This window comes from Oryx dammah, unplaced genomic scaffold, assembly GCF_014754425.2.
Source record: "Oryx dammah isolate SB20612 unplaced genomic scaffold, SCBI_Odam_1.1 HiC_scaffold_9, whole genome shotgun sequence".
In the NCBI taxonomy this organism is placed as follows: Eukaryota; Metazoa; Chordata; class Mammalia; order Artiodactyla; family Bovidae; genus Oryx; species Oryx dammah.
In genome coordinates this window covers 8042486-8068090 of record NW_024070193.1, presented here as the reverse complement: position 1 = coordinate 8068090, position 25605 = coordinate 8042486, and the positions used below count along the sequence as shown (strand labels likewise).

General features: G+C 61.0%; 1 protein-coding gene across 5 annotated transcripts in view; it reads right to left on the bottom strand.

Annotated features, from left to right (window-relative positions):
* NBEAL2 (neurobeachin like 2) overlaps positions 1–25605 on the bottom strand; it is a 34200-nt gene that overhangs the window by 6171 nt on the left and 2424 nt on the right. Inside the window, exons 1-49 of one of the 5 annotated variants that reach the window (XM_040246837.1) lie at positions 19693–19763; positions 19048–19136; positions 18843–18971; positions 18667–18748; positions 18460–18584; positions 18207–18289; positions 16391–16476; positions 16016–16298; positions 15755–15861; positions 15189–15269; positions 13717–13800; positions 13220–13318; positions 12313–12926; positions 12098–12230; positions 11899–12018; positions 11378–11699; positions 11078–11160; positions 10861–10953; positions 10498–10672; positions 10237–10370; positions 9722–9881; positions 9410–9512; positions 9085–9238; positions 8816–8974; positions 8470–8629; positions 8210–8295; positions 7533–8039; positions 6730–6908; positions 6490–6649; positions 6116–6253; positions 5668–6024; positions 5437–5586; positions 5135–5292; positions 4861–4985; positions 4639–4774; positions 3993–4153; positions 3575–3891; positions 3379–3474; positions 2875–2999; positions 2652–2792; positions 2355–2485; positions 2146–2255; positions 1931–2048; positions 1720–1817; positions 1533–1649; positions 865–954; positions 679–788; positions 392–564; positions 157–251 (exon numbers count right to left, since the gene is read on the bottom strand). In XM_040246837.1, coding sequence (XP_040102771.1) covers positions 157–251; positions 392–564; positions 679–788; positions 865–954; positions 1533–1649; positions 1720–1817; positions 1931–2048; positions 2146–2255; positions 2355–2485; positions 2652–2792; positions 2875–2999; positions 3379–3474; positions 3575–3891; positions 3993–4153; positions 4639–4774; positions 4861–4985; positions 5135–5292; positions 5437–5586; positions 5668–6024; positions 6116–6253; positions 6490–6649; positions 6730–6908; positions 7533–8039; positions 8210–8295; positions 8470–8629; positions 8816–8974; positions 9085–9238; positions 9410–9512; positions 9722–9881; positions 10237–10370; positions 10498–10672; positions 10861–10953; positions 11078–11160; positions 11378–11699; positions 11899–12018; positions 12098–12230; positions 12313–12926; positions 13220–13318; positions 13717–13800; positions 15189–15269; positions 15755–15861; positions 16016–16298; positions 16391–16476; positions 18207–18289; positions 18460–18584; positions 18667–18748; positions 18843–18971; positions 19048–19136; positions 19693–19722 — 7566 coding nt within the window. In that variant the 5' untranslated portion in view covers positions 19723–19763. Of the gene's footprint in view, positions 1–156; positions 252–391; positions 565–678; positions 789–864; positions 955–1532; positions 1650–1719; positions 1818–1930; positions 2049–2138; positions 2256–2354; positions 2486–2651; positions 2793–2874; positions 3000–3378; positions 3475–3574; positions 3892–3992; positions 4154–4638; positions 4775–4860; positions 4986–5134; positions 5293–5436; positions 5587–5667; positions 6025–6115; positions 6254–6489; positions 6650–6729; positions 6909–7532; positions 8040–8209; positions 8296–8469; positions 8630–8815; positions 8975–9084; positions 9239–9409; positions 9513–9721; positions 9882–10236; positions 10371–10497; positions 10673–10860; positions 10954–11077; positions 11161–11377; positions 11700–11898; positions 12019–12097; positions 12231–12312; positions 12927–13219; positions 13319–13716; positions 13801–15188; positions 15270–15754; positions 15862–16015; positions 16299–16390; positions 16477–18206; positions 18290–18459; positions 18585–18666; positions 18749–18842; positions 18972–19047; positions 19137–19692; positions 19764–25605 lie in introns of those variants that run through there. The other 4 variants (XM_040246836.1, XM_040246839.1, XM_040246838.1 and 1 more) reach the window with 4 other exon arrangements.

The window sequence follows — 25605 nt, the reverse complement described above, 5'->3', positions numbered from 1 at the left end:
AAGGTCTGGTCCAAAGTCAGACTGTTGGAGCCCCAGACTCGCTCACGGTAGCAGTAGGAAGGGGAAGAGAGCAGGGTAGGACTGGAGGCCCACTGGAGGGGCAGATGGGCCGCAGATCTGGACCAAGGGGGCCCACGGGGCTGCCACCCAGCACACCTGCTGCATGAGCCGCCACACCATGCATGTGGTGTCTCGGGAGCCTGAGATGAGGTAGATGCCACAGGTGTCCAGCGCAAGGCAGGTTACTATATCTGCAAGGGAGAGGGGAGGAGACGGGACGGGGAAGAGGGAGGCGAGGGGAGAAGAGGGAAAATAGAGCAGTTACCCCTCCCTGGCCAGCTCCGGAGCCCTGCTCCTCCCCGCACACCCGGAGCTCCCAGGCAGCACATACCGAGGTGGCAGCGGAGCTGGCTGAGCAGCCTGCCCCGGGGCAGCGCAGTCACTCGCAGGCTGCCATCCCAGTGGCCACCACTGAACAGCAGCTTTCCGTCCGGGGCCACTGCCAGGGCTTGCCCACTCACACCACCGCCTGGAACCCACGGGCCGCTCAGCAGTCGCTGCATCCTGACCCAATGAGGAGGACCACAGGTGAGGCCAGGCTACACAGGAGACCCTCGCCTTCAGAGACCTTGGCCAGACCATTTAGAGCCCACCCTAGCCCACAACCCTCTGTCCTACTTGGGGTTGCCCATGGTGGGGTCTTTGCTGAAGCTGAAGTAGTTGCTTATGTTTCGGTCATAGGGTAGCCAGCTGTGGGTCCCCAGCAGCCCACTGGCACTCACGGTCACCTGGGTGAGAGGACAGAGGTGGGTTGGGGCAGAGTCGAGGGTGGAGCTGAGGTGTGGCCCGGCCCGGTGCACTTACCAACAGGTCTGCGGAGCCCTGGGTGATGAAGGAGTGAGGTTGCCGGTGGGGAACCAAGGCCAGCACCAGGGGCACGCCATCGCTGATGACCTGCAGGGGCAGGGCGGGACTAGCTACACGAGCAGCCAGCTAGAGTCCCCACCATGCTACCTGCCTCTTGGCCCTCAGCCCTGGGGGCATCATGTTACAGGCAGAGGTCACTCTGAGAGATATGCAGAGACCAGTGGGCCTTCAGGGCATCTCAGGAAGTGAGAAACCAGATGGACAAGGAAAATCCTTCAAGCTTGGTTTCAACCTTGGTCATCCCACCCCACAACTCCAAATCTCCAAGTCGGCTAGCAAGAAGAGAGGAGAGCCTGAACACCTTGGAGCTGGGGGCCTTTTGGGATGCAGGCAGGAAGGTGAGGAGAGTATTGAGGCCGGACTCTCCTTCTGTTCTCCCTAAGGATAACCAGGTGAGTCAACCTGGCCTGACCCTCCCTCCTGAAGACGGCACCCAACCCTCAGTGATGTTTACCTCGTATTTCCTCTGGTGTTTACCTCTTATTTCTAAGATGTCTTAATATCAGGGACTTTGATTTAGGTTTTTCATATCCAAGAGATTGGCAAGAACAGTGCAATTAAATGAACTTCACCAGGTAGGAAGTTGAGACCCTGCCTCCTCTCACCTCTGCAAAGAAGGCCTTCAGCTGGCCCAGGTGCTGGAAGATGCTAGGTGAGTTAGTGTCCAGACGTGCAAGGCGCTGGGCTGCTTCCTCAACAGAAAGCCGAGCCGGATGGGGTTCCTGTGGGCAAGGAACCATTCAGTACCGCGGCCAGGGCCTCCCTGACCACGGTCTTCCCAGCCAGCCTTACCTTCAGCAGCTGACAGGGCGTCTGCCCAAAGTTGCTAATGATGCCCTCCAGTGCCTTTCGCTCCCTTTCGTCTGCCACCTGGTCCAGGTCAACAGCCCCTGAGCATCGGCAGGTGGTGGTGGTGGTGGGGGCAGTCAGGACTCCGTCTGTGCCCCCTGCACACCCCCTCCTCTGCACCCCAACCCCCACCAGCATCCAGGGCACCGCTCACCCTCATAAGTGCAGTAATAGAAGACATTGAGGGCCTCCTCTGCAGCTGGCCCCCGCTGCTTGTAGCCAAAGATGAGGTCGATCCACTCGTGCAGGTGGGCGGACACATACTCTGACTCCTGTGGGCAGGGAGGTGGCCGTCAGTCTAGGAACGGTGGACCCTCTGCCTCAGCCCTCCCCTCTGGCCACCCGCCGGTATGTGTGCGCACATCTCACCAGCGCCCGGCGGTGCTGCTGGATGAAGTCCTCAGGAGAGCTGGCCCATGGGGGCAGCACCACATCGCCCACCTTCTCGTTGGTCAGCTGGAGGCAGCCCAGGTCAAAGCCTGGCACAGAAGGCTGGGTCAGCTGCCTCACTGTGCCTTCTTCACTGGCTCCTCAGCCACCCTCCATCTTCACGCCTCCCGCCCCCACCCAGCGCCTACCGTTCTGGTTCTCCAGGAAATCGGGGAAGTAGAAGAACTCTGGGATGAGCTCCTTCACATCAGCAGGGCTCTCTAGGCGGGCCTGCCAGGCTGCTGCCACTGAGTGGAACTGCCGGTCCGAGCAGTCGAAGCTGGGGAGGGGCACAGGCCAAAGTGAGGCGGTGAGAAGGGAGACAGGGAAGGAAAAGGTACAGCCCTGGGCAAGCAGGGAGCCAGCCTGTCCAGGATGCCTGGAAGACCCACCTTCCCTCATCCACCCTGCCCGCCGCCCCACACCATCTGCCTGCCCCTTCACACCGGCCACTCTGCAGCTGGACGTGCAGGGAGGTGAAGGGCTCCACGCGGATGAGGTAGTGCATCACGCCCGCCGCATTGGAATAGTGGGTTCCATAGTGGAACTTGTCGATGGCGCCCGCTGGGTCCTCGAAGCTCTCATACCTCGGGCCACGGTTGGAGGGAGTCAGCGGAAGCCCTCCCTGGGCCACCCCAACCCCCAGCCCAGCCTTGTTCACGCGCTCACTTCTCCTTCACAAGCTGGGCGTGCTTGGGGTTCACCACACCGATGGGCTTGGACAGGTCCCGGAAGACGGCTGGGTTGCTGAGGTCCAAGGTTGGGGACACGTAGTCCTGTAGGACCCAGGGGAACTGGCCGCCCACCCGGGCAGGAGCTACATGAGGGTCCTGATGGCCTACATGGCCAGCCTGCCCTGCCCGCACCCTCACCCTCAGGAAGATGGGTGGAGCACACAGGTGCGGGTGCACCATGGGGAGGGCTTCAGGGGAGCAGGAGGGACTGTCTGAGACAGGATTACCTTCCAAGAACAGAGGCCAGGAGGGGAAGGGAGTGGGGGTGGGTGTGCGTGGGGGCAGCAGGGCCTGGGGGACTGAGCCGGGAACAGAGGCCAGGCCTCAGGCAGCACCTGCCCAGGACTGAGCTCAGGGCTTGGCCCGCTATCAGTACCCACACTTGGGTGGACCAGAGCTGGTGGAGCAGAGGGTGGATAGAGGGGGAGCAGGCCCTCACCACAGGGTACTGAGACAAGTCGTTGTAGGTCCGCCCCGCAATGGTGTTGAGCTGCATAAGGTACTCAAAGTTGGAGATCTCTCGCTGCACCCATTTCTGGGGGGACAAGGATACGAGGTGAGCCGGTGGGCTGCCAACACTCTCCCCAGTGGCGGGGCTCTGACCTCACCCGACCCCCACCCTCCAGGGCTCTCACCTGCGTAAGACCTGAGGCGCGCAGCATCTCCTGGGGGGAGCGGCTACTTAGGTAGCCTTGGGTAGGGGGTCGCAGACGCAGGAGCCAGGAGTACACCTGGTTCCGCACCTGGGTGTGGGGTGGAATGAGGGAGGGCTGGGGCCTGGGCGCCTGGGAAGGGGATGAGGCTGCAGCCCCGCCCATCTTGCATGGGAAGTTGAGGAAGTAGTTGGCCTGATCAATGAAGAAGAGCTCGAGAGCTGAGCGGCGCAGGTTGAAACGCCGCAGGTGGACCTCGCGCAGCTGGGCCAGTGGGCGCCGGAAGTCATGGCCGATGCCTGTGGGGATGGACAGCGGGTGCTGGAGCCACCCGCCCCAGCCCCACGAGACCCCAGCCCCCATCCCTGCCGGCCCTCCAGCCTGCTCCAGCAGAACACACCCTCCTCAGTTTCGACCCGCTCGGCACTGCCATCGTAGAAATACACGTGCTGGGTGGTGACCTCCAGCAGCCCTGGGACCACAGCCACCACGGTGACCAGTTGGCACTCAGCTGACAGCACCAGATTCTCATGCTGCTCATCCAGGTCTGCGGCCTCCAACCTGGGGGCCAGCACCCACTTTAGGCACTAGGCTCTGGGACCCCCATTCCCAACCAACCCAAGAACCACACTCTCAAAGTACCACCAAGCCAGGAGGCACATTGCTCATGATCCCATAGGAGGAAGAAGAGCTGCCCATGGTCCAGACTGGCCCCAGTCCGCACCCTGAAACCTGGGCTTCTGAAGGTCCTGCCAGAACACCAACCGTCCCCAGCTTCCCCTCAGTCAGCACCCACCCACTCCCATGGGCGCACATCCTGGTCTGGTTTCTCAGTCCTGCTCTGGGATGCCTGGCCATCAGACAGGAACTCTCCGTCCTCTTACAGATCTGCCTAACCCTCCCATCTGATTTTGGACCATCCCTTCGGGGTGGTTAGCCCCACAGCAGGAAGGCAAGTACACTGAGGAGTCAATCCCTCTGCCACTGGCAAGAGCACATTAGACAGACCCCCTTGCCCTGGGCAGCTCTTTCCCAGCCCCACTCACGGGGTCTCCAGTGCAGCCAGCTCATCCTCGCCCAGCTGGTCTTCCTGCAGCTCCTCAGGTAGGCTGCTGACTTTGGCCTCTTTGGTCACAGCGAGAGGCAGTGAGGCCTCCTCAGTGGGTGTCAGGGGGACCTCACCTGCAATGGGCCCAAGGGTGCTCAACCAGAGCTGGACAAGACAGGGCTATGAGGTTGGGTGGACTCAGCTCGGCACATCCTCTCACCCAGATTGTCGCGTAGGGCACTGGCCTCCAGGTGAGGGTTGAAGTGATGGTTGGGCACCAGCTTCAGACGCATGCGAGAGTAGGTCTCAGCACTGGAGAGCTTCCAGTGGGGGGTGGGCGGATCCCTACAGATATGACCCCACTTACGGTCATGGGTGGGAGGCAGAGGGTTGCAGACCCCTCTGCCTTCCTCCCAGGCTTCTCCTCAGACACTCTCCTGGCCCTTCCCTCCCAAGCCCCACCCCCCACAGACCCCGCCCCTATCCCCGCCCACCTCAGGGCCCAAGCCCCGCAGGGGCTGGCTAGCTGGCGCCACTGCGCCCCCCAGTGCAGCAGGGCTGTGGAGTGCTGCGCTGCCTGCTGCTTCAGCGCCGCCGCGTATCGCAGCCCCTCGAAGCGCGCCCGCCTCTGCACAGGGTCCAGCACCAGCTCCTGCGGGGTGTGGGTGGAGGAACAGGTGAGGCCCGCTGGGTGCTTCCGGCTCCTCTCTGTCCTCTCAGTCCCAGCAGCCATCCTCTGGGCCCACAGAGGGCCCAAGTGTGGAGCTGCTCCCGGCCCCCAGGGCAGGGTGCACACCTGGAAGGCCCGACGGCTGTGCGCGCGCTCCCGCTGGCGCCGTTGCCCACTGCTCATGAGCATGTCGTAGCAGGCGTTCCAGAAGCCCGACATGAGGTCGTGGCTCTTAGCGTAGGTGTCCATTTCGAACTGCGACATGGTGGGCTGCACCTGGAGGACCGGACAGAGAGACTGCGCTCGATGTGGGCCCCCAACCCCCACTTCTTTGCCCGTGCCCCTCGCCCCAGGCACCTGCTTGTCAATGAAGTGACGCCATTCAGGGGTGGCACAGAAGGCCTGGAAGTCCTCGAAGAAGGTGGGGCTCCCGTTGGTGGGCGGCAGGGAAGGCAGCCCCCACTGTAGCCCCAGTGGGCCGTAGGCGCGGTCCAGCAGCGTGCGCACCAGCGGCACCAACCAGGAGCAGCGCTCTGCAGCAGCGGCGGCGGCTGGGGGCTCCCCGTTCTCGGTGGGGGTCTCTGATGGGGAGGTGTTCAGCGCTCGCGCCAGTGCCGCCTCCAGCTTGGAGAGCACGTAGCAAGCCTCCTCTCGGCGCATGGGCACCGCGGTCTGCAGCAGCGCGTGCAGCTTCACGTAGGCTTGGGCATGCAGCTGCAGACGGACGAGTGGGGGTGTCACCAGCTACTCCCGGAGCTCCCTAGACCCGCTGCGCACCCTCCCCCGACAGCCGCCCTGCACTCACCTGCGGGTCCTCCAGCAGGATGTAGCCGAGCACCAGGCGCAGGCCAATCTGCGCCATCTCTCGGAGGTCCGCTGTGCCGTTGGCCAGGTGTGGCCAGGCTCCCAGGCGATCCAGCAGGCTACACACTCCTTCGAAGAGCTGCCGCACACCATATATTCCAGATGACCATCACCAGATGAGGCCAGAAGCCCGTGAGGAGAGAGGGAGGTAAGGTTTGGGCTGGGGGCCAGAGAGGGTTTGCACATACAGATAGACCTCTACTCACAGATACCAGAGCTGAGGTCTCCATGACTGCACATGTGTACTCAGCCACTTTGCAGACCAGGAGCCCTCGGGGCATGTGAACACAGTGCTCCTACCCTGAGCTGCCATACCTTCTCACTCCACAGCTCCTGGTTACCATGGCCCTCGGCGCACAGGAAGTCCTGCAGCAGACGCAGCAGCCAAAGCGCCTGCTGGGTGAGGCTGGCCAGGACCCCAGGGGGGGCCTCTTTGATGTCAGTCAGGGCTGACTCCAGCATCATCTCCAGGAGGCTGGAGGGGAATGAGGGACTCTGGTGTCTCCTTGACTGCCTTCTGGGACCCCAGGCTTCCCCACGGCCCTGCTCCCTCACCTGCGCTTGATGCAGTCTGGTGGGCGCACCAGCATGGCTGAGGCCCCCAGCTGGGTGAGCACGGAGAAGACCTGGCCACGCTCCCGCCAGGCGGCCTCGTCACTGCCATCCACACCCCGCCACGTCACCGAGAACAGCACGTTGGTGAGCAGGTTACAAAGCTCCTCCTCACAGGTTTGCTGCGGACACAGGGGGCGTGTGGAGTGCAGGCTGGGGAGGGAGGGAATCACTGCCCCACCAACCTCCCTGTTCAACACCTCCACCCACCCACTAGTAGGCATAGCAGGAGGCCGAGCCTTTGGCCAACAGCCCAGCCAGTGTGCTGCTGAGGGTCTCGACAGTGTGGGACCCGACCACCACCTGAGTTCCGGGGAGGATCCTGGGGTTCCAGGACTCCTAAGAGGAGATGAGGCAGTTCGCATGGTTACCTCACAGGCCTCAAGGACCATCCCGGAACCCTCTGGAAGAATGGTGTTGAATAAGCAAAGGCCCCTCCCCAGATCCAGAAGCACAAGGCAGGACTCAGAGCCATGCTGCTCATCGGCCCTGAAAAGCCCATGGCCCACAGGCTCTCAAGGGCCTTCCAAAGCCTGGCAAGTGCCCCCAACTGTCTCAGCACGACTTGCCCTGTTCTGGAATATCTGCCACCCCTGAGAGAACACACTGCAGAGGAAAGTTATGAGGGGGCAGCGCTGGACCCGACTGGCTGCTACAGCCCTGATGTCAAACAGTACCACACCTCTGGAAAAGCTCCACTGGCTGCCCTGGGTCCCCGAGGAGCCCTACCTCAGGGCCTGCCTCACCTGAGGGTTGCTGGTATTGGAGGTGTCATCCCCACTGATGGTGGGCTCTGGCAGGCTGCCGTCCTCCAGCACATTGGAGAGACTGGAGCTGTGGCGGCCCTGGGCCATAGGAAAGGGCCGGGGTCCATCGAGCGGGGACGGTGTGCCAGGCTGGCTGGCCGGAGTGACAGTCCCGCTGCCGCTGCCACCACCGGCAGTATTCCCTGAGCTCACACTGGCCCGCTCCAGGCCCAGCTCAAAGGGGGTGGCGAACGGGGAGAGGGCGTGGTAAAAGGCATCAGGGTCAGGGGCCTCTGGGGGCAGGAAGACGTCCGAAGGTTCAGGAGACTCAGTGGATGGCTTGTGTGAGGCTGGCTCTGGGGAGGTGGGTGGCTCAGGGGTAAAGGGCAGGGGACTGCCGGCTGTGACAGCTTCCAGGACAAACAGCCGGGTCAGCACATCCTGCCAGCCAGCCTGGCGGGCCAGCAGCCGCACTATGTCTGGCTGTCCGTAGATGAGGTGGAAGAGCTGTCAGGCCAGGGCACAGGAAGTGAGGGACTCACTCGACAGCCTGCCCCAGCCCCTCCTCAGGGGGTCTTTGCACAGGAGGCCTGCAGAGACCCCTCATCCCAGGCAGGCAAAGCCTTCAGGGTGGAAGCCACCCCACACCCCCAACAAAGCTTTCATTTTCCACTCACCTGACGACAAATGTCTAGGCGGACGCTGAGGTCGGCCTGGAGGGACAGCTGCACCACAGCCAACAGATCAGAGAGGTTCAGGCAATCTGGAAAGATGGTCAGAAAAGGCCTGAGGGACTGACCCCAGAGAGGGACTGTGCCCCGCTGCTGGCTCAGCCTCGGCTCTTGGACCAACACCTTCCCGATTCCCACCTGCCCTGTCTCCTGGATCCATGTCATCCCTCTACCTGGCCTGCCTCTTGGCCCCACCCAGGTTGTACCTGCCCCCAGGAACAGCTTGTAGAGGCCCTGGCAGAGCTGTGGGGAAACGGCACCCTCTGGCAGGCAGGCAACGAGACCCTGGAGACCACATTCTCGCAGCCGGAGCCGCTGACGGCTGCGCTCAGGTAAGCGCTCATTCTGTTGCAGTCTGCGTAGGATCTGTGTGGGGGTCATCGAGGGGAAGGAGTTACTGTAGGAGGGTAAGCCACCATACAGGGGTGGGGCTCCAAGAGGGGCCTGCAAAGACAGCTCCACCCACTAGCCCGGGGCCTTCTGCCCCTCCCTGGACTCAGGCAGGGTCCCCAGTGAATGAGAATGCAGGGTTTGGGGGGGAGCTAGATGTACCTTGCAGACTCGGTCGGGCAGCAAGGGCGTGGGCCTCGGCCTCACCAGCAGTGCCAGCAACACCTCAAGGTTCCCTGGCTCCAGCAGGAAGACAGCCAGAGACTCCTGTGCTGGGGAGCCCTGCAGCAGAGCCAGCAGCAGGTCGAGGGCACCCACCACCTGGGGACACAAAGGCTTACGCTGAGCGCGCCCCGCCCCCACCCAAGGACCGCAACATGGTCCACGCTCCACCCCCATCCAGGCTTCACCTCTGCCAACCTCCAGCCTACCTGGCCATCATCACCCGAGGCCGCCAGAAAGTTTAGCACCACCTGCAGGTCATCAGCGGTAGAGCTCCGCACCAGAAACTCCCGGGCCAGGCCCAGGAGTGACGTCTGCACTGTGCGCAGGTCGTCGGCGGCTAGGGGGCGCTCGCGCTGCGGACTGGGCAGGTCCCAGCAGAGACGTCACCCAGGGCCAGGGAAACCACCGGGGCACGGAAGGGAGGCGAGAACAAGGAGGGCCGGCAGGTGAGCTGGGAGCTGAATAGACCTGCCCCCAAGGCCGGAGGCTGGAGCATCAGCACCCCAGCCCATCTGCCCCCGCCAGCCTCACCTGTAGTGGACACGCAGGGCATCAAGAATGAACTGGACCCCATACTTCTTCCGCAGCTTCTGTCTGTGCTCACGGACTATGCTAGACACGTACTGGATGTGGCCTGAGCAGGCATCAGCAGAGGGCTCAGCCCACCAGGCTGAGCTGGGTCCCTTCCATCCTCCAGGACAGGGCCATGCCACTGCCAGACCCCCCCACCCCGACCAGGGGAGGGTCATCGTCCCCTCAGATCAGCTACAGGGCTATAACCTCTGAGAACGTCCACCGCCACCCTGGCTGGCGGCATCCCCTCACCCAAGTCAGCACACCTACCCAGGCGCACAGCGAAGTCGCTGAGGGTCCAGAGGTGAAAGTTGAAGAGCAAATGCTGGTAGAGCAGGTACAGGAGGGGCCCACTGCCCTCGGCTGCCACCTGCTCCATCAGCAGCTGGGCAGACATGAGCACATTCATGTCCATGGCCCAGCTGGGGACCTGGGTGGGGGCAGGAGCTGGGGTGAGATGTCAGGCTCTGTCCACCCGCTGTCAGGCCTCCCAGTTTCCACCCTACCCTGCACAGGTAGATGGACACAAACATCCTGCCTGCTCCAAACCCTCTGGCGGCTCCCTACCCTCTGAAGTACAAGCTCCCAGCCTCCTGTGTGGGTGTCCTGCCCCAGCCTGTGCTGATACTTCCCCAGACCCTTTCGGCTCAACCCTGCCCCACCTTTCAAATGCCACCTCTCCCAGGAGGCCCTCCCTGACTGATGGCATCAGGCACCCCGGCTTGGTCCCTCCAACCAACAGCCCCTTGGTCAGATGAGGCCCCGCCTGCCCCAGGAGGCCTCACCTTGCGCAGGAGGGCCCCGATGATGGCAGGGCCCTGGCAATGCACCAGGCTCTCCTGATTCACGGGGTGGCCCTGCAGGAAGTTCCGCAGCATCAGCAGAAAGGCAGCCACTGCATTCTTCTCCATTCGCTTCTCTGCCGCCACCAGGAAGGGGACAGGTGTGCGTCAAAGGTCTGTCAGGGGCTGTGAGACCTCAAGCACTCCAGCCCCCTGCCAGGCCAAGGTCTTTTCTCACCAACACAGGCACCAGAGACACTTTACCTGAGGACTTGCCCAGTGGGAGAAGCAGGCCCTGGACATTGTGGCCAGAGGTCAGTTCGGGCCCCACAAGGTCATGTGTTTCTGCTGGACCTGCCTCGGCTTCCTGGGGTTGTGCAGCCACTCGCTCCAGCAGGGGCAGCAGGGCACCCATGCCTCCCACACAGTTCACTACATCCTGTGGGCAGGGGGCCTCCGTGAGGGCAGCACCCCATCATCTCCTGCCCCCTCCACCCGAGCAGACCCTCCAACCTGGAATCCTGGATCTCCTCAGGACCTCCCAGGGCACGGAGCCACTCCAGCCCACCCTGCACACAAGTTACAGTGCTCACACTTCCTACACACACTGTCTACATGGGCACACACCTTCACGTCCCAGGTTTCCACTCTATGGCCCGTAAGGCGGCCATCCAACCCATGGCCAGGGGACAGGTCCAAGCAGATGTTGTTCTTACAGGCCTGGGAACAGGGGGTGAGCAAGGCTCAGTGTGGGGCAGGGGGAGGCAGGAGATAGAGGGCGGGAGGCAGGAGAGAGAGGGTGGGAGCCAGGGGGAGATTGAGCCAACTGCCCAGCCCCCCATACCTGAGGTGAGTAATGGAGGATCAGTTTGGTGCCAAGTTCATGCAGTTCACCCTCAGGCTTGAAGGGTGCTGTCTCATTGGGCCCTGGAGGTGGGCAGGGGACTTCAGACCTGGTTGGGCTTGCAGCCAGACCCCACCCAGAGCCTGCCTCTTCTCTGCCTGATCAGAGGACAGACCCTTGGGGATACCTACTCCCCACTGGAGCCCTTCTTTTGGGCCTGGACACTTTGTGAGACCCAACCTCTTGGGTCCTGGGAACAGGGGTAGGGCTGGGGCGGGGCGTGGGGAGCACGCTGCATACCCAGGGTGCATAGGACGCGCAGGGCGGCCGCCTGCAGGGCTTCATGGAAGATGGCCACAGCCCCCAGCTCGCCCTCCAGGGAGGTGGGGCTGCCCCACCGAGTGTCCTGCGTGCCGGCAAGGGTGGAGCTGATGCTGCCCTCCTGCAGGGGGGCCACCAGCCCGGACCCCCAGCCAAGCCCTGTGGTGGCCGGGACTGACTGGGAGCGGGTGAGCGAGGGGTGAGTGTGAGCCAGGGCGGTGGGGCCTGGTGGCGCAGGCAGCCCCGTGGTGGTGGTCGTTGTGCGGTGCCCAGCAGACCCGATACAGCAGGATGAGAAAGGCTGTGGGGGCCAGGGTTGGGGGGCAGTTGGTCAGGTCATGTTACAGCCTGAGGTTCCACCTTCCTCAGGGACCCCCAAGGCTGCACAGACCCCAGAGGCTGAGGCCTGTGGGGTGGGGGAAGGGAAACAGGGGCTCCAGGGCCCACCCTGTCCAAGGCCCCCCAGCTACCCAAACCTCCCCAAACCCCGCCTAGCACACCTCACTAAGGGAAGGGCAGCGAAGGGGTGCCGTCTTGACCAGATGGCCATCTTTGTAGACATGGACCAGGTTCTGGCTGAAGGGCCGGCGCCCGGGCACATGGACTATGGCCACACAGTGCTACAACAGAAGTCACGAGATCAGGTGAGGCCCTGGTGTCCCCTGCACCTCCCCGGGCCACGTGAGGATGGAGGCTCACCCAGCAAGAGTCGGCAAAGGACACTTCAGGCAAGCTCATGGTCAAGTATTCCTTCCGGGTGCACACAGCAACCACCAGGGTCCCAGCTGCCGTGAAGAAGGCTTCAAACCCCGAGCCGCTGCTGGTGAAGAAGCTGAGGGCCAGCCAAGCCAGTTAAGCCTGCTGGTTCTCCCGCTCACCCTGGCAGCATGCCCTGACCCCTGGCAGTCACCTACCTGTACAGCTGCTTCCGCTGGAGCGGCCGGGTGGGGGTGGGGGTGGGGGCAGGGGCAGGCGCTCCAGCCGTGGGGTGCAGACAGAGCCAGGCATGGAAGGTGAAACCAGGGCCTGGCCAGCGCTGCACAGGGGGGACCATGATGCCCGCCATGCTGGGTGTTAGGTCGAAGTAGCGTAGGGCTCGTGCTGGGCCCTGGTGCCGGGCCATGCCAGAGAGCGCGCGGATGATGGCACCTGCGTGGCGGGCCTGCCCAGCCTCTGCTCCGCCTGGCCCCGAGTCCAACCCTGGTGGCGGGCGAAGCAAGCGACGCAGCTCCGAGGGCCTTAGCGACACATGGCCCAGTGCTTGCAGCAGTGCCAACAACTGCTCCTGGCAGCGGGGCCCCAGGGCTACCCCCTCGCTGAGTGTCTCCAGAAGGCAGCCCACCAGACCAGCCTGCACGCACGTGGCACGGCTGGCAGGGCAGCTGTCACAGAGCCACCAGAGGCGCTGTGCTAGGAAGAGCCGCAGCTCGGCCGTGGGCAGGGTCGGCAGCCACCTCATCAGCACCAGCACCGGCTGCTCGTTGCGGATCGGCGGTGGGGGACACATGCTGTGGTCGCCCTCCACAGCCTGTGGGGGGAGAGGATGGGCTAGCCCCCAGGCAGCTGGCATGGAACAGGCCACCCTTGCAACAGTGGGACTGCCTGCATCGTCCTGGGACTTGCTAACAAGCAATAGCTTCTGGACCCCGTGCAGCTCGGAATCCTCGCCCGTGACCCTGACACACAGGGTCAGGACACAGGTCACACTGTGTACGGGCCACAGTCAGCATGGTCCCCCAAAGTGGAGGGCTCATTTCCGTGCTTGCCCTGACTCAGTCCTGGCTGCCCACGGGGACCCTGACCCCCAGCCCCTGCCCTCACCATGTTGAGCAGCTCTTGCAACAGCCGATGGGTGGGGGGACCGTGGCTCTGCAGGACCTCGTGCAGGTGAGGGTAGCCGATGCGCTCCTTAAACACCTCCTGTGCCAGAATGGGTGGGAAAGGCGTGAGCACGGATGTCGGCCCCAGGGCACGCTCACAACCCATGGGAACCTTGGAGGAGGTTCAGGGCTCCCTCGCCCAGCTCTGACTCTGGGTCATGGTGATAGTAGGGGCGGGGACCCATGGCGGGATGGGGGGGAATGGCTCTGCCTCGGAGGGCTGAAGATGGTGGTCGGCCCAAGCATCCGTTCCCCTCCAGCCAAGACACCCAGCTCCCAGGACTAATGATGAATGACCATACCTGCCCCCATGGGTCTGTACCCCAGAGGGCAGGATGGCCACCTCCCCAGCTCACTTGCTCTGACAGCCATCAGCCAGACCCACTCTATTTAACCCCACCCCATGGCCCTACTACAGCACAACGGCAGCATCCTCACCTTGGCAGAGGGGGAGCCACTCATGATGCAGGTCAGCACTCTGACCACGTGGACCGCAATGACGTCTGTGTCCTGGTCCAGTACCTTGGGGTGGGGAGGGGCAGTCAGGAGAGACAGGTGCCAGGATGTCACTACAGGGGCAGCACCCAGGCCAGTAGCTGAGTGGGCTTGGGGCCCCAAGAGGGTGGCACCCTTACATGGACACTAGTGTGTCTACCTTTGCCAAAACTACTGTGACCTTCACCCTGACCTTAGGGCCCCCTCTAAACAGCTTGGCAAGACCCACTCTGATAGAGAGGCCGGAAAAAGCCGAGGCTGGGAAGATCACCAGTGAACACTTTTGCCGCAGCCCTCTGCCCACCACTGTCTGGTGGGTTCATAGGCCTCGGTCTCCACCCATCCCCACCCAAGCTAGACACACGTGCAGGCAGGCTGGCGAGTGCCCCATCACCCATGATGATTGACAGGGAGTCGGGGGATTTAGGGACAATCAATCACAGGATGTTAGAACCAAAAGAACCTTCGAGACCTTTAAGTCCAACCCTGCCCCTTTCCCCTAGATCCAGGTGGGGACAGAGGCTCAGCCTGGACAGACCCAACAGCCCAAGGCATGTTACTCCTTCACCCTGTCCTACTGAGGCAGTGAGGGGTCAGGAGGACTTGTGTGTCAGCAGGTGCTAGACTGTATTTCAGCTCCACGGGGCCCTTGGCCCCAGCTCTGCTCGACTCCCTAGGGGATCTCAGGCCATCTTTTTCCCCTGTCCAGGCTTCAGATTCCTCATCTGTAAAAAGCAGGGGTCTCACCAGCCTCGCCTGCTTTGTAGAGGAATGGACCTGCAGGTTCTCAGAAAACAGCCAAGTGCAATAGACACATGGGGCTGCTTCATGAGGCCAGAGCCAGGGCGGGGCTCCAGACATGGGGGCCCAGGTATTGAGCCACAGAGCGGGTACCCCATGAAGAGCCCCCAACCAACACCCTACAGCCTCCTGGAGCCCACAGCTGAGGTGAGCAGGGGGCACGGCATGAGGTCATGAGGGGATGGGGAACTCCCAGGGACCTGCTTAGGGCAAGTACAAGGATTCAAGCAAAGAAGTGGCCCCATGTGAGGGACCCTCTCTGTGAGTGCCCACAGCCAAATCCCTGAGTATCTGGCCTCCTGTTTCTGCTTTGGTGCAATGGAGGTGGGTGGTTGAGTATCGAAGGTTCCTTCTGGCTCGGCAAAGCCAAACCCCAGCTCCCAGGACTAACACCAGGCAGGGCACAGATCCCTCCTGTGCAGCTCCTTGGGCTGGGGATCTGGAAGGCCGGTGAGAGAGCGTGGGGGACCCAGCCCCATCACTAGGCTCCACCAGGCCTCGCCCAGATCTGCTTGCTCCCCCTGCAAACTGCAGAAAGGCTCAAAGAGGGAGCCCCAGGGGGTACATGCCCAGGGACGTGCGTGACTGAGGTGGTGTCGGCCTGAGGGTGGTACCTTCTGGACATCGGGCTCAGTCAGTAACCGGGTAGCCAGGTCACTGTCCCCCTCAGGGGGCGCCCGGGCCTGCAGGTACAGCTGTGGGGATGCGGGAGGGCATAAGGTGGAGGGGCAGAGGAGAGAAAAGATGAGGGAAGGGTGGGGTTAGAGCAGGACCTGGGGCGGCTGTCAGGGCTCCCCCGACAGGCAAGGATGCGCCCTGAGCCCCAGGCCAAGTGCCCCCCGGCACGAGAGCAGAGCAAAAGCTGAGCCACCCACACCTGCCCAGAGGGACAGCGCTGGGGGCAGATGAGTGGGCAGGAGTAGACACTGCATCCAAAACAGCTGAGGCTTCCCTCCTGCCCGGCACCTGGGACTGGGGAGAAGGGAAACGGGGGGCCAGGGCAGCTCCCATCCTTCTGTGACACCCTCTTCCTATGGGGTCCAGAGCATCCTGACGCCAGGCCCTCCCACTGAAGAGCAAGCCACCCCACCAGCCCCAGCCCATCCAGCCCGTTTGCTCAGCATCCACACGTGGTGCCCCCAGCCTCTGGTTCCAGGCCCCTGACCTGGGCCCCGCCCACCTTGCTGTTCTGGATGAGGCGAATCAGGTGTTCAAAGCAGTTGTTGCTGAGGAAGGTGGCCTGCAGCACTGGCCGGTCCTCACACGCCAGCATCATGGGGATGGCATCTGTGGAGGGGTCAAGGGTCAGCCCCACCAAGCCTCTTGCCAGCAGCACCTCTGGTCAGCCTGAAACCTTCCTCCCATGCTGCCCAGGCTGGCCTTTCCATCACCACTTGGGGCTTCCCCTGCTAATGCCACCTCCCCGAGAGGCCATACACACCGAGCATGCTGACCCGCAGGGTAACGTGGGCTTCTTCAGGGTCTGGGCTTGGCCCGGCTGGCCAGTCGGTATTAAGGACACGGAAGTAGCCTTCCAGCAGGGCTCGGAGCTCTGGCCCCCGCGGGGGTGCGCGGCTGGCGTGCAAGACGTGTACGGCACCCACCAGCACCTCCAGGGCCAGCGGCACCAGGCAGGGGTCCTGGGCTGGCCTGTGGCCCCAGCCCCGCACCACACCCAGCAGGCCCTGCACAGAGCCGGCACTCACAGCCTTCTGCCCGTTCTCCTGCAGGTGTGGGCAGAGATGGGGAGTGGATTCACCCAGCAGAGAGACCCCAAGACAGCCACTCCCTGGCCCACAGGCTCCTCCCAGCCTACCTTCCCTCCTGCAAGAACAGCTCCGAAGAGGTGGATGAGACGCAGCAGGAGCACAGAAGGCAAGCGGTCTGCATCTTGCAGGCTCTCTGGATGGGGGAGGGGGCAAAACAAGGTCAGCAAGCTTGCAGAGCTGTGGGTCCAGGGGCCACACAAGAGGTGGGTGCCCTGGGGTGGCTGGGCCACAGAACAGGCTGGGAGATCACGTCTCAGGGAGAAGACTGGTTCTGCGCTTGGAGCCTCTGAAGTGTCATGACTCTGTTCCAGGGGTTCTCAGGAGGACACAGCCCTTCTTTGGGGAGCTTGTAAGGGGCATGGCCCTGCCCTGAGAGCCTAGCCAGACCCCTGGATCCTTAATCCTGAAAGTGAGGACCCCAGGGTGAGTGCCCCCCATACACACTTCCCCACGGCAACCTAGGGTTTAGTTTCTTAGATGCAAATCTCCTGGTCCCTCTGCGCTGTGACGGTTGGAGCTTGCCGTGAGCAGCTCTGGGGGCCCTCAGTGTCTACTACACAGATGCCCCACACCCCTCCCCCACACCCACACTGGGACTTCTAGGGGCTTTCACAGCGTCATATCTGGGAGGCCCACCTGGCCCTGCTCCAGCCAAGCTGGACAGGATGCCAGGACATGAACTGAAACCCAGAGAGCAGAAAGGACCAGCTCTGGGTCACATGAGTGTATGGGGGCTGGGGCCATGCAGGGCTGCCTTGACCGGTGGGATGGGGTGGGAGGCTTCCCTAGGAACAGGACCATGGCTGGAGAGCAGAGAGTGAGGGGGGCTGGAAAGGAAGGCTGTGGGGAGGAGCAGGATGGGATTCTGAGGGTGTCAGGCCCCCACAGAGGAATTTACAGCACAGAGAACAAAATCCTGCATGTATTAAGAAGAGTACTCAGGCTGTGGAACAGCAGAGCCAGGGAACTCCCCAGGGGCATCTCCCCTCTTGGAGGTGTTGCCCCCACTCCAGACCCAAGCCTGCGGCTCCCTGGGGCAACCCAGAAACACTGAGACGTTTTCTAGCCCAATACACCACCGCCTTCCCAAGCTGGCCTGCCCCTGTCCAGGCAGCACCCTGCCCTAGTAGTGGCTTAGTGCAAGTCGCTCAGTCATGTACAACTCTTTGCGACCCCATGGACTGTAGCCCGCCAGGCTCCTCTGTCCAGGGGATTCTCCAGGCAAGAATACTGGAGTGGGTTGCCATTTCCTTCTCCAGGGGATCTTCCCGACCTAGAGATCGAACCTAGGTCTCCCACATTGCAGGCGGATTCCTTTACCATCTGAGCCACCAGGAAAGACCCTGCCCTAGGCCCACCTGAGATCCTGGCCAGTCTCCTTCCAATGAGAGGAGAGAGGAGACCCAGGGGCATAAGGTGCCCAGGGAGAACAGGTGCCCAGAGATTCCTGAGGGGTTGGCAGGAAGGGGGGACACCTACTGTAGAGACTGTCATGCGGAAGTGAGGAGACTGGGTGGAGCTACAGGGACAAGGAGACTGGACCAGACAGTTTGAAGACAGTCCAGGCCAGAATGGGGTACAAGTCACTGGGGGGATCCCGGAGATAGGATAGAAGCGGGAAGGCAAATCGATTCCCCCCTCGGAAAAGACATTACTCATTTTGTGCAGACATGCCCTTCCTCTCCTCTCTGCCCCTGAGCTCCCATTTCCCTGTAGAGGCCCAGTCACATTCCTTCTCCCAGCACCAAGTGCAGCCGCAGTAAGTGGGTCCTTACTGCATGTGCGATGGGGAAACCACAGGAAGGGGCTCGGGTTTGAGGGCGGGGCCAGACGGAGCCGAGTGGGATGGGGGTGGGGCCTGACCTCGGAAAAAGGCGCTGAATTCAGAGGGCAAAGCAGCTGGAGGGAACTTGTATTTGCTCTTCTCCTTGGCGCTGATGACTTCCCTGGGGAGGCAGGGATGGGGTAGGGGCCAAGGTGAGGCCAGTGCTTCACTCCTCCTGGGTCACACCCCCCTCAGGGGCCTGCACCCCGGCCCCATCCACCCCTGCACCTGGGCCACCCCAATCCTCTCCCCGGCCTTCTCTGGGTCCTCTGCCAGCGGGCCACCTCTCACCCCCTGTGCTGGCGCCGCCAGGTCTGGTATGGGTCGAAAAGGCCCTCACAGAGAAGCAGAGCATGCAGGGCTACAATCTCTAGCTGAGGCCCACGGTCCTCCTGCGGTAGTGGGGGTCCTTTCAGCTGTAGGCAGATGGAGAGTGTGGAAGGGTGTTAGCTGGGCCGTGGCTACCACCTGCCACCCCCAGGGTAGAGGCCACCTCACCTCGGCCACCAACTGGGTCAGCAGCGCCAGCACCCGGGGCGCCAGCACCCGGCCCCAGCCCGCCTCTACGTTCTCAGGGTTCCTGATGAGTGAATGATGGGAGAGTGATATGCCAGCCCCTACCCCGGGCCCCAGCTCCATGCCCTCCCACCGTGGAGAAGACAACAGGGACCCACCTACAGAGGATGATGAAGAGCTTGAGCAGCAGCAGGGCTTGTTCCAGGTCCCTGGCATCCAGCTGCTCGGCCAGCACATGCAGCACGTCCAGAGGGAGCAGCGGCACCTCGGCACCCACCTCCTCTGGCCTGCGGGGGGCAGGGAGGCGTCACTGGGCACCGAGGACCCCTCAGTCTCCTACCCTCTGAGGAGCTCCAGCCTCACCTGCGTGGCTCCAGAGAGGAGAGTGAGATGCTCTTCTCAAAGGCACCCACAAAGGCCTTCAACCACTGCTGCAGGTAGCCCAGGTCCTTCTGCAAGGGAGGGCACAGAAGGGGCACAGTGGACAGAGGCGGGGAGTGAATGGGGGTGGAGAGAGATTGCAGGCAGAGCGGGAGGGGAGGTTGGGGGGTGGGGAGAGAAAGAGGGGAAGACAGGAAGTGGAAGGTCAGCTTCAGAGGACTGCCCAACATACTGACCACTCTCCCAGGCACCCCTGTCTGCATTTCTTGGCCTCCCAGTCTCTGCTCCCACTTCCGAAACTCTTGGGGATCCAGGCAAGCCTGACACCAGCAGGGGAGGAGCTTAAGTGTGTACATGTCTAGAGTGTGGCTGTGGCCCACAAGGGTGCTGGGGCTACAGGTGTCCAACCCACTAGCCTCCCTGAATCCAAAGCTATGGGCTGGGCTCTCGTCTGCTACCTTCTCCCAGCTTCGCAGGCACCACCTCCAGGAAACCTTCCTGGACTGTACGTCTCAGGATGCATGTGCACCATCGACCAGGCAGAGCCATGCACACACACCCCACCCACATGTGCAGGCGCAATGCCTGACCTCGCCCCAGGAACCTCCACCCACCCTGGCTGGTTACCTGGACCCCAGGTCCCAGAGCTGGTTCCATGGGCAAGAGCGACAGCGGCTGAGCCCAGGTCTGGGCGCCACCAGCCAGGGAAACTATGGTGTGAACGGGAAATGTCCCCTCCCGCCCTGGCCCCTGGGGCAGGAAGCGCAGAGTCACGGTGGGGGAAGGGGGCCGCTTCCTCCCGGCAGACCGCAGGGATGTGGGGGGGCCTGGGGCACCCAGGGCCCAGCAAAAGAAGCTGCGAAGGACCCAGCCTAGCACTGGGGGTGGGGCCTGCAGCACAAAGGGGCGGGGGTCACACTGCCCTGGGTGGAGTTTGTGGACAGAAACTAGTTGTACAGGCATGAAGTCCGGCCCATCTAGGGACAGCCTGTGGTCCCTACTACAATAGTGCCCTTCATTCAAGGCACCCACAGCTCCCTGAGCAGGGTCTGAGGCCTCTGGCCCAGGAAATGATACTGGAGGACTCATCCATACCTTTGCCTTGCCCTCAGGCCAAGTCTTGTCTTGGCTCCCCATCAGCCCTGCAGGTCTCTTGCTTCAGGCACACAGGTAAGCCCCAGACAGCCCTGACCTCTAAGCTCCTCCCAGGGCATAGAGTGGGCGGTGGCCTGGAACTAAGCTCCTCCTTTCATCCCTCCACCTTCCCTCCTTCGAGGCTGGCATCATCTGGAGCTCCCATCTAACAGTAGGGCCCAGAAGGCAACTTTCTTTCCCAGGGGCAGAGGGGAGGGACAGGGACTAAAGTGGAGAAACTTTACGGGCCAGGGACTCATCACAGGCAACACCCCAAGACTGTCCCCCGGCTGCCAAGACCTCAACTCCAGGACCTGCACAACTATCTGCATGGACAGCTCAATTTTTGGCCACTTGTGGGCCTCAGACCATAGGGCCAGGACTGAACGGGCCCCAGGGAAGAGGGCCTGACCCCAGCAGACTGGGCCAGGCCCCCCAGAAACTGCGGCAGAGCAGCCCTCTGCCCCGTGGTTGAACCCTCTCATACATTTTGTCACAGAGCTGAGACCCAGGCAGCTCAGAGAGAGGGTGCGGCCACCGGGGTGCACACCACCAGGACTTTCTGCCAGTCAGTTCTCTTTGGTGACCTCGCCACCCTATGCTGCTGGCCGCCTCCCTGCTCACCTACCTCTGTCCATTCCATACCTCTCCTCTCCACAGACCAGCAAGGGCACCAGCATGCCCAGCCCTGAAAACAGCAGAGCCAGCCAAGGCTCTCAAGACTATTTCTTCTGAACTCTTCCCATGGCAGATGGGAAAACAGGGGGCCCCTGAGGGGATGCCTCATGTACCACCACAGCTGCAGCTGTACCTCTGAGGATGCTAAAAGCCAGACCCATGTTCTAAGCCAGGCCCACTCACGGTGGCTAGAGTCAGTCAGCCCAGCTGACTGCACAACTCACGACTCTGCCTGGGTGATCCCACAGATCCCAGTCTACCTGCAGAACTGTCCCAACACCATCCCACCTTCTACTCCTAAACCACCCCTAGTCAAGCCACCATCTCTCCCACCTAAAACATGAGTCTCTTTTGCCCACTGTAGCTCTGATGAGCACCTGTAAGCCACATATGATCACGTCCTCCCTCCCTGGACCAAAGATGAAGGCTTAATTGCTAAGCCAGGCATCCTGGGTCCCTAGTCCAACCAGGGCCTGCTTCTCCAGCCTGTCTGGCCTTCATATCTGTGATGCACACTCTCCTGTGCAGGCCTCTGCTCCCCACCCAGGCCCTGGTGCCATTTGCGACTTGCGCTTGTGGTACTTAAGCAGGAATCCTTCACCTTCTTCACGTCCATCACCTCGATCAACCCTCCCAGACCCGGATGGGCCCCCTCAAACTCTGCACACCTCCTGCTTCCTGTCCCTAGAACCATATCCTCTGCCTGTCCGGTCTTGCAGACTTCCAGCAGGTCCAGGCTGGGCTGGGTTCAGGGCTGAGGCAGTGCAGGTGGCAGCCTCGGTGGGTTCTGGAGGGGTCTCTGAAGCACAGGACTAGGCAGGGGAAGGGATAACTGCCTGTTTTGACTCTGTGGGTCTCACCTCTTCACCCCTGGGGGCCTCAGCCTGGCTCTAACCCGGGTCCTATGACTTGAGGCTGCAGTGCTGCGGGACTGGGAGGCTGAGCAGAGCAGGGGCCTTGTGCATGGAGGCAGTGCCACATGCAGAAGGTTCCAGAGCCTGAAAGAGGCGGCTGTGCTGCCTGGGCTCCCACACTCCTCTCAACGCTCTGCCTCGCCGGCTCCTCCTTCCCACTCCAGCTCTGAACAGGAGCATGGGCAGGCCAGCCCACTCCCCACCCCACCTGCCTGGCCCAGGGTCCCAACCCTGCCCCTTCCGTCAGGAAGGTCAGTAGCAGCCACACTCCGCTCTGGGCCCTGCAGCAGGGAGAAAACTGTGGTTGTGGGGGAGGTCAGTTTCCCAGGGCAGTGGGGGGAGGTTCTCAGAGTCACCCCTGTAGGGACCCCAATTTATGCCCCACCAGCCTTGAGGACACTTGGTGCTGAGGGAGGGGAGCTCCCGAGGGCTGGCGAGACCCTGGATGGGCAGGGAACCACCACTTCCTCACAACTCTGAGCTAACCGGGAGGATGGGTGGGTGCGGCTGTCTGTAGGGGGCACAGGGACCACTGAGTGCCTGGCACCGTGCTGCCTGAGACCTGCCTGCCCTACCCCAAGCCTGAAAGCTGCCCTGTGTCCCAGGGCCCAGACTTTGCCCCAAATCCCCCATCACCATCAAACACAAAAGTTCCTTAAACAGCACCCAGCACCCCCCAGGGCACATTGCTTACACCACTGTTGGGGCAGCCGGCCAGCCGCCATACCACAGGCTCAGGGTTATGTCCACTGCTGCCGCCTCCAACTGAAGCCCCACTGGCATGGTGCCCACCTCACCTCCAGCCTCATGTGCCACATTCAAGGTATTACTCACTGTTCCCACCCCCACAGGTCTGCATGGGTTTGGCTTTCCGTGTTTCCTCTGCCTGAACATTCCCTATCAGAGTCAGCACCTCCCGCAAGATGCAGCTCTCTCTGGAACTTCAGAGGTCGGGGGTCCCACACTGAATGTGGGTAAGGGCATGGATTCTGGAGTCCAGTCCCGATTCTTACACTTGGTAGCTTACTTAACAGTAATCTCTCAAAAGGGAACCCTCCTACACTGTTGGTGGGAATGCAAATTGGTACAGCCACAATGGAGAACAGTAGGGAGGTTCCTTAAAAAACTAAAAATAGAGCAATCACATGGCCCAGCAATCCCACTCCTGGGCATGTATCTGGAAAAAAAAAAAAATTCTGAAAAAAATACATGCACCTCAGCGTTCACTGCACCACTATTCACCATAGCCAAGATAGGGAAGCAACCTAAATGTCCATCAACAGAGGAAAAAATAAAGAAGATGTGGTACATATATACAATGGAATATTATGCAGCAATAAAAAGGAACAAAATAATGCTATTTACAACAACATGAATGGATCTAGATTGTCATACTAAAAGAAGTCAGACAAAAAGACATGTTATGTGATATCACTCATATGTGGAATCTAATTTTTAAAAAATGATATGGATGAACTTATTTACAAAACAGAAACAGACTCATAGATTTAGAAATCAAATTTATGGTTACCAAAGGAAAAAGGTAGAGGCGAAGGATAAACTAGAAGGTTGCGATTCTCACACACACACACACACACACACACACACACACACACAAATATATATAATAGATAATTATAAAGGAGTACTCTGTAGCACAGGAAACTTTATTCAGTACTCTAAAATAACCTATATGAGAAAAGAATCTGAAAAAGAATAGACATATGTACACGTGTAACTGACTTTGCAACACACCTGAAACTAACACAAATTGTAACTATACTCCAATACAAACAAAAATCTAAAAAACAAAACAAACAAAAAAAAACATTAACCTGTTTCAGCTGCCTCTTTAAAAATCACTGCTTTGTTTAACAGTTAAAGGCTTCCCGACCACACCCACCAGCATGTGGTAAGGTGAGTGGGCTCTGCCTTTCCAAGCCCTTGGCATTCTACAGCATCACTCTCTTCTCCCCACCCACCTCCACGAGTGACAGGTGAGTGGCAGACCTTGGGTCACTGGCTGAACCAAGGTCCCAAGGGCTACTTACTCCCCAGCTGGGTTGTCCAGGCAAGTGGAATGGGAGGATCATGGTGGACCCTGGGTTAGTGTTAGGAGCAGGGTAGGGAGAGCAGACTGAGGCTCCACAGTGGTGATTCCTCCCAGTCAGCACCCCTTCTCCTGGAACAGGCAAACAGAAATGGGATAAGGTGGGATGGAGCCCGATCAGGATGACCTCTTTCAGGCCTGGGCGTCTTACCAGTCAGCATCAGGAGGGGGATGGCAATGTCAAGCTGAGAGTGGCTTTGGGCTACACCAGGAAGACTGGAGGTCAGACTCAGAGGACCTCAGGCAAGGAATGGAACACGAAGATGGGGACTTCTCCAGGGCCAAGGCAAGTGAGACTAGTGGTTCAAGGGCCTAGGTGGCTGGGCCAGGCACTCTCCTTACCTGGGGAGGGGTTCTTGAAAGGCATGGACCTTCTGGTCTCCGTAACACCCCTTAGGGCTTAACCTTCCCCTTGTCCTATCACTATGGCAACCAAGAATTTCCTTTCAGGGTCCCCATAGTAACCGGCTTGTTTCCATGGGGACCCCACACTTTCACATCAGCTCCCCAGTTGCCATAACAACTCCAGTGATTACCAGCCCCTCCCCCAACTCTGGGCTCTATGCTACTCTCCCCATTACCTCAGTCTCTCCCTCTTCAGTTAAGAGGAGGAAACCCTGGTTGCCCCTATGAGGTATGGAAGGGGACTGGTGCGGCCAAGCAGCAAGGGGGTCCTTTTCCTCATCTCAAGAGGGTGAACTGAGGCATAAGAAGAAATATGGCCCAGCTAAGGTCCCAGAGGGAGCAGAGGACCTGACTAGATTCCCATGATGCAGCAGGGCTCATCACTCAGGGTGAGGGACCAGGAGGGGTGGGCAAAGCAAGGTCAGCTGGAGTTCTCACCTGACCTCCCTGGAGCCCCGTGTCCTCAATGACACAAATGGAGTTCAGCCTGGGCTCCGCACCTGTACCCTCAACATCTGTCCCGACCTCTGGGCCCCCGAGTGCCCCTCAGCTCTCATGCACCCCAGTGTTCCCTTTCACTGGAGGGCTACCGAGCAACACCGCTGCTCCAGCTGCACGGGGGCCATGCATCTGCATATTTTGCATCATCTTTACACGCCAATTATCCTTGTGCCCACTTCCTAAGCCCTCACTAGGGAAGCCCTGCTGGGGGGCCCTCTGGGCGTGCTGCCACCCGTCCCTCTCACTCCTGACATCCTGCCTCTATTTCCCACAGCCATGTGCCTGATCCTCCCTGTCCTGCGCCCTCAGATCTCAAGGCCCAAACTCCGTCCTCTGGCACTACATCCCTGACAAGTCGCTGCTCTGGGGCCCAATGCCTCCATCCAGCTAATACCCAGGGAGCACCTACTAAATGTGAGGCGAAACCGTGGAGTAGCAAGCACAATGAGGGTGCAAACCAGGACATGCCTGGGCTGAGGTCCAGCTCGGTCGGGGTGGGGGGACAGGGTGCAGGCCCACCTGAATTCTGCCCATGGAGCCAGGCCTTTCCTGGGTAAAGGAACTCAGGGCAGAGGCTGGCTGGAGCTCTGCGGGACAACCTGCGTACAACCCTGCCTTGGTTTCCCTGCTAAGGCCCTGGGAGGCTCAGACTTAGTGATGTCTAGGGCTTACTCTGGTCCTCCTTCAGTAGCCACCCACAGCCCCCTCACCCACTCATGGCCCCCAGAGGTACAGGGTGAGGGGCGCCGAATCTAGGGTCTGTGAGGGGAAAGGAAGGGCAGAAACGGGGGTGCTCCC